The sequence below is a fragment of the Lampetra planeri genome, unplaced genomic scaffold (genome assembly GCF_965212315.1).
Source record: "Lampetra planeri unplaced genomic scaffold, kcLamPlan1.2.h2 scaffold_2055, whole genome shotgun sequence".
Taxonomy (NCBI): Eukaryota; Metazoa; Chordata; class Hyperoartia; order Petromyzontiformes; family Petromyzontidae; genus Lampetra; species Lampetra planeri.
Genome location: NW_027614813.1, coordinates 590 through 6,640, shown reverse-complemented (window position 1 = coordinate 6,640; position 6,051 = coordinate 590). Strand labels below are relative to the sequence as shown.

General features: G+C 50.9%; 1 protein-coding gene across 1 annotated transcript; it reads right to left on the bottom strand.

Moving 5' to 3' along the window:
* Positions 1-1,179: 1,179 nt before the first annotated feature.
* Positions 1,180-5,822, bottom strand: LOC144740326 (TP53-regulated inhibitor of apoptosis 1-like). The gene is made up of 2 exons (XM_078623198.1): positions 5,624-5,822; positions 1,180-1,713 (listed from the first exon to the last, which is right to left on the bottom strand). Exons 1-2 carry the CDS (start codon positions 5,774-5,776, stop codon positions 1,627-1,629), a joined length of 240 nt encoding a protein of 79 aa, XP_078479324.1. The 5' UTR covers positions 5,777-5,822; the 3' UTR covers positions 1,180-1,626.
* Positions 5,823-6,051: the final 229 nt, after the last annotated feature.

Below are 6,051 nucleotides of genomic sequence, written 5' to 3'. Positions count from 1 at the left end.
CACCATCATCACCATCATCACCATCACCACCACCACCACTATCTACACCACCACCACCATCTGCACCATCTACACCACCACCACCACCATCATCACCACCATCACCACCACCATCATCACCACCACCACCACCATCATCTACATCACCACCTACACCACCACCACTATCTACACCACCACCACCACCTACACCACCAACACCACCATCTACACCACCACCATCTACACCACCACCACCTACACCACCACCTACACCACCACCACTATCTACACCACCACCACCACCTACACCACCACCACCTACACCACCACCTACACCACCACCTACACCACCACCACCACCTACACCACCACCATCTACACCACCACCACCACCACCTACACCACCACCACCACCATCTACACCTACACCACCACCAACCACAGCCAACATCACCACCTACACCACCTACACCACCACCAACACTACCACAGCCAACATCACCACCCCCATCACCACCACGTGCTGGAGTGCAAACCAATGAAAAGATTGAAAACTCATTTCTTTAGAATTGCTTGTTGTTGTTGTGTTTAGTTTGATGTCCCTCCCTATTATTTGACCAGGTAAGGGGCATTTTGAGCTATAACGCTATTTTTCAGAAGCGACACGGTCATCGCAAATGATAGCTCAACGAAGTGGCTCTTCATCATCATCACCACGTGGAATTGTATATCAGCAGCCACAAAAACGTACTCCTAAAACGCACGTTTCTAAACGTCGAGGGAAAATCCGGAGGACCCGGAGAAAAATCCACGCGACCACGGGGAGAACACGCAAACTCCAAATATAGTAATACACAGAAGGCATCAGGGTCAGGATCGAACCCACGAAGCTCCTGCATACCAGGCGAGGTAGTTAACATCTCCTAGCCACCGTGATGACGATGAGAGAGAGACGCAAACTCCAAATATACAGCAGCAGGCATCAGGGTCGGGATCGAACCCACGAACCTCCTGCGTACCAGGCGAGGTAGTTAACACATCTCCTAGCCACCGTCAATGATAAGAGAGACACACGCAAACTTCAAATATACAGCAGGCGTCAGGGTCGGGATATAACCCACGACCTCCTGCATATCCGGCGAGGCAGTTAACATCTAGCCACCGTGATGATGATGACAGAGACACGCAGACTCCAAATATACAGCAGCAGCAGGCGTCAGGGTCGGGATGGAACCCACGACCTCCTGTATACCAGGCGAGGCAGTCAACATCTCCAAGCCACCGTGATGATGATGAGAGAGAGAGAGAGACACGCAAACTCCAAATATACAGCAGCAGCAGGTGTCAGGGTCGGGATGGAACCCACGACCTCCTGTATACCAGGCGAGGCAGTCAACATCTCCTAGCCACCGTGATGATGATGAGAGACGCCAACTTCAAATATACAGCAGCAGCAGGTGTCAGGGTCGGGATGGAACCCACGACCTCCTGCGTACCAGGCGAGGCAGTCAACATCTCCAAGCCACCGTGATGATGATGAGAGAGAGACGCAAACTTCAAATATACAGCAGCAGCAGGCGTCAGACGAGGCAGTCAACATCTCCCAGCCACCATGGCGCTTTGTAGAAGGACGTTCCTCTCCCTTCAGCTTTTGCCCGAATCATTTGACTCGTCGTCTCCTGCCATGAATTCCAGGCCATCCAGCGGAATGTTCTGCTCCTTGATGGCTTTCTGCAGAGGGGGACGGGGAGGAGGGAGAAAAAAAATGAACCCGTAAAAACTACGTTTTTCTACTATAAATCCTTTATATGCGTGGCGGCTAGAGTCCTCTCGTCCTCTGGCTTGAGATGGCTGCCACCTATGGGTCAGATGAGTGCCTGCCACCATTAAGCAATTGGTAATTAAATGTAATTTATTTTTTCCTAAAAAGTGTGAAATTTTAGAATTTTTTTTTCACGAAATTAAATTGTCACGCACAACGAGTCTGTGTGCAAAATGTCAGCTCGATTGGATCACGGAAAGTGGGTTAAAAACGACTGAAAGATTTGCACGGTCGTAAGCAAGCAAGCGAACTTAATATAAAGGATTTAAAAAAAACGAAATCACAAGCCATGAAGAGCCGGGCCCTGCGGAGTGGCTGTGTTATTGTGCGATGTTGAACTTCTTTCGCACCGCACGTGGACTAACACCGCACTAACACTGCACGTAGACTGCACGTAGACTAACACCGCACTAACACTGCACTAACACCACACTAACACTGCACGTAGACTAACACCACACTAACACTGCACTAACACCACACTAACACTGCACGTAGACTAACACTGCACGTGGACTAACACTGCACGTAGACTAACACTGCACTAACACTGCACGTAGACTAACACTGCACGTGGACTAACACTGCACGTAGACTAACACTGCACTAACACTGCACGTAGACTAACACTGCACGTAGACTAACACTGCACGTAGACTAACACTGCACTAACACCGCACGTAGACTAACACTGCACGTAGACTAACACTGCACTAACACCGCACGTAGACTAACACTGCACGTAGACTAACACTGCACTAACACCGCACGTAGACTAACACTGCACTAACACCGCACGTAGACTAACACTGCACTAACACCGCACGTAGACTAACACTGCACTAACACTGCACGTAGACTAACACTGCACGTAGACTAACACTGCACTAACACTGCACGTAGACTAACACTGCACTAACACCGCACGTAGACTAACACTGCACTAACACTGCACGTAGACTAACACTGCACTAACACTGCACGTAGACTAACACTGCACTAACACCGCACGTAGACTAACACTGCACGTAGACTAACAACAAACAGTCGTAGTGGTGCGACTTTGGCCATCCAGAACAGACTGCAGTGCAAGGCAGAGGTCGCAAACGGGTTTTGATTCCTTACCCGTACCCGGCCGCACCAGGGTCGCAAACGGGTACCCGTACCCGGCCGTACCCGTACCCTACCCGTACCCGGCCGCACCAGGGTAGGGTACGGGTATCGGGTACCCGATTGCGACCTCTGGGATGAAGCCACGTTGCAGGCGCGGGTGGGTTGGTTCTAGCAACTTGAATTGTGAGAAGAGACAAGACGTTGGGAAATGAGTGACAATCACGGTGACTCACCAGTGACTCACGGCCTACCCGTACCCGGCCGCACCAGGGTCGCATACGGGTACCCGTACCCGGCCGTACCCACTACTGAATGTGACATTTGTAAACACGTTTGGCTCTGTATCATCTACAATTAAAAAGTCACACGAGGCCGAGGCTTTCGCCGACCTTGCCTAGCCCGCCCTGCCGAGCTATGCGCGCTCTTGCCCGGCCGGGGGTGGAGGGAGGTGGGGGGTGATGTTTCCAAGATGTAATAAACTTAATTGCAGACTTTTACAATGTACTGCAACTACCTCCGAACAACAACACACCCCCACACCACACTCAAGCAAAAGAATAAAATCGCCACTGTTTAAAAAATAAAATAACACGCCCTCCACCCAACACGCACGAGGCCGGAGGCTTTTACCGCTCTTTCCTAAGCGTAGCCGGCCGCCATCGTCGCCTCTTTGCTCGGCCCACCCCGACCCTGCCACCCCTCCCCCGGTAAGGGAGGTCGCTATCACCTTGAGACGCTTAATCATTGGAGATACACACATTTGGTTTTGCCGGTATCAAAGTAGGTTAGTTAACATCTACGGGATAAATTTCGATTTAAAGCTTTCGTGACTGCAGGGATTCATCTTCTTGGTTCTTTCGGTAAAGTCACGTAGAATGGAAATAATAAAATAATAAAAATAAAACATTATTTTAATAAAACATTATTTTATTATGTTTTCTTTTTATTATTTTATTATTTCCATTCTACGTGACGTTACCGAAAGAACCAAGTAGATCTACGGGATACTTTTTTTTACCGGATTAAAGTATGGATAAAAATAAGGATAGGTGTGTTTTACCATTCTTATTCTTCTGGCAATAAACAACACACATGAGTTGCGTTAAGTTGTTAAAACCACCAAAATAGATTGTAGCTTTTTGCAAGGGATCAAGTTAACGCATTAAAGCACCCACGATATATGTGGTGAACGTGCAAATGAACATCGCTCTGATAATAACACTGGTCAACACACTTTTTCTGGCATAAGGTTTAAGGTAATTTTGGCATCAGTTTTTGTCTATCACATCAGGTTTTTGAGATATCAAATATTGCATTTTCAATAAAAACGGCAGAAAATAAATACTAAATAAATGTGGATATCTACATAAAATTATATTATAAACACACTATCCTAAAAATACAGCACCATATTTTAACACTAAAGCAGTCACTGACTCGCAACAACTTGCAATCATAAGTGACAGAGTTAATTTCGGGTAAAATCAATGAAAATGGGGTATGCCGATAGCATAAAAATGCGATGTGATGGAGCAAATCTGAGATCAGATTTGGAATCAGCACCCTGAAATTAGTCTAGAACAGCTGCAAAAGTCCAGGCCACAATGTCACACGTGTTCCCCCACACACACACACCGCACACTCACCACACACACACACACCACACCACACACACCACACCACACACACCACACACACACACGTGTGTTCCCACACACCACACACACCACACCACACACACCACACCACACCACACACACCACACCACACACACCACACCACACACACCACACCACACACACCACACCACACACACCACACCACACACACCACACCACACACACCACACACACAATATCACACACGTGTGTTCCCACACACACACACACGTGTGTTCCCACACATACACACACAATGTTTCACACGTGTGTCCCCACACACACACACACACGTGTGTCCCCACACACACACACACACGTGTGTCCCCACACACACACACGTGTGTCCCCACACACACACACACACGTGTGTCCCCCACACACACACACACACACGTGTGTCCCCACACACACACACACACGTGTGTCCCCACACACACACACACACGTGTGTCCCCACACACACACACGTGTGTCCCCACACACACACACACGTGTGTCCCCACACACACACACACGTGTGTCCCCACACACACACACACGTGTGTCCCCACACACACACACACGTGCGTCCCCACACACACACACGTGCGTCCCCCACACACACACACGCGTCCCCACACACACACACGTGCGTTCCCACACACACACACGTGTGTCCCCACACACACACACAATGTCACACACGTGTGTCCACACACACACACAAAACACACGTGTGTCCCCACACACACACAATGTCACACACACACAATGTCACACACACTGTCACACACGTGTGTCCCCACACCACATACACACCACACACACACACGTGTGTCCCCACACACACACACGTGTGTCCCCACACACACACACGTGTGTCCCCACACACACACACGTGTGTCCCCACACACACACACGTGTGTCCCCACACACACACACGTGTGTCCCCACACACACCACACACACACCACACACACACACGTGTGTCCCCACACACACACACGTGTGTCCCCACACACACACACGTGTGTCCCCACACACACACACCACACACACAACACACCTTGAGACACGCCTGGTAGCCCTTGAAAACCTCCGCGCACGGATCGTCCCCGCTGCGGTGCTCGCCCTTGAGGAAGCGCTCCGAGAACCACGCGTTAAAGCAGCGGTCGTAGGCCCGCTTCAGATCCGTGCAGCCAGCGCCGATGCTGTCCATGACTGCTGCTGATGTGGAGTGGCACGCGGAGAGGGAGGGGGAGGGTGTGTGGGGGGGGGGATGTGGGGTGGGGGGAGGGTGTGGGGGGTGGGGGGAGGGTGTGTGGGGTGGGGGGAGGATGTGGGGGGGTGGGGGGAGGGTGTGGGGTGGGGGGAGGATGTGTGGGGTGGGGGGGTGGGGTGGGGGGGAGGGTGTGTGGGGTGGGGGGAGGATGTGTGGGGTGGGGGGAGGATGTGTGGGGTGGGGGGAGGATGTGTGGGGTGGGGGGAGGATGT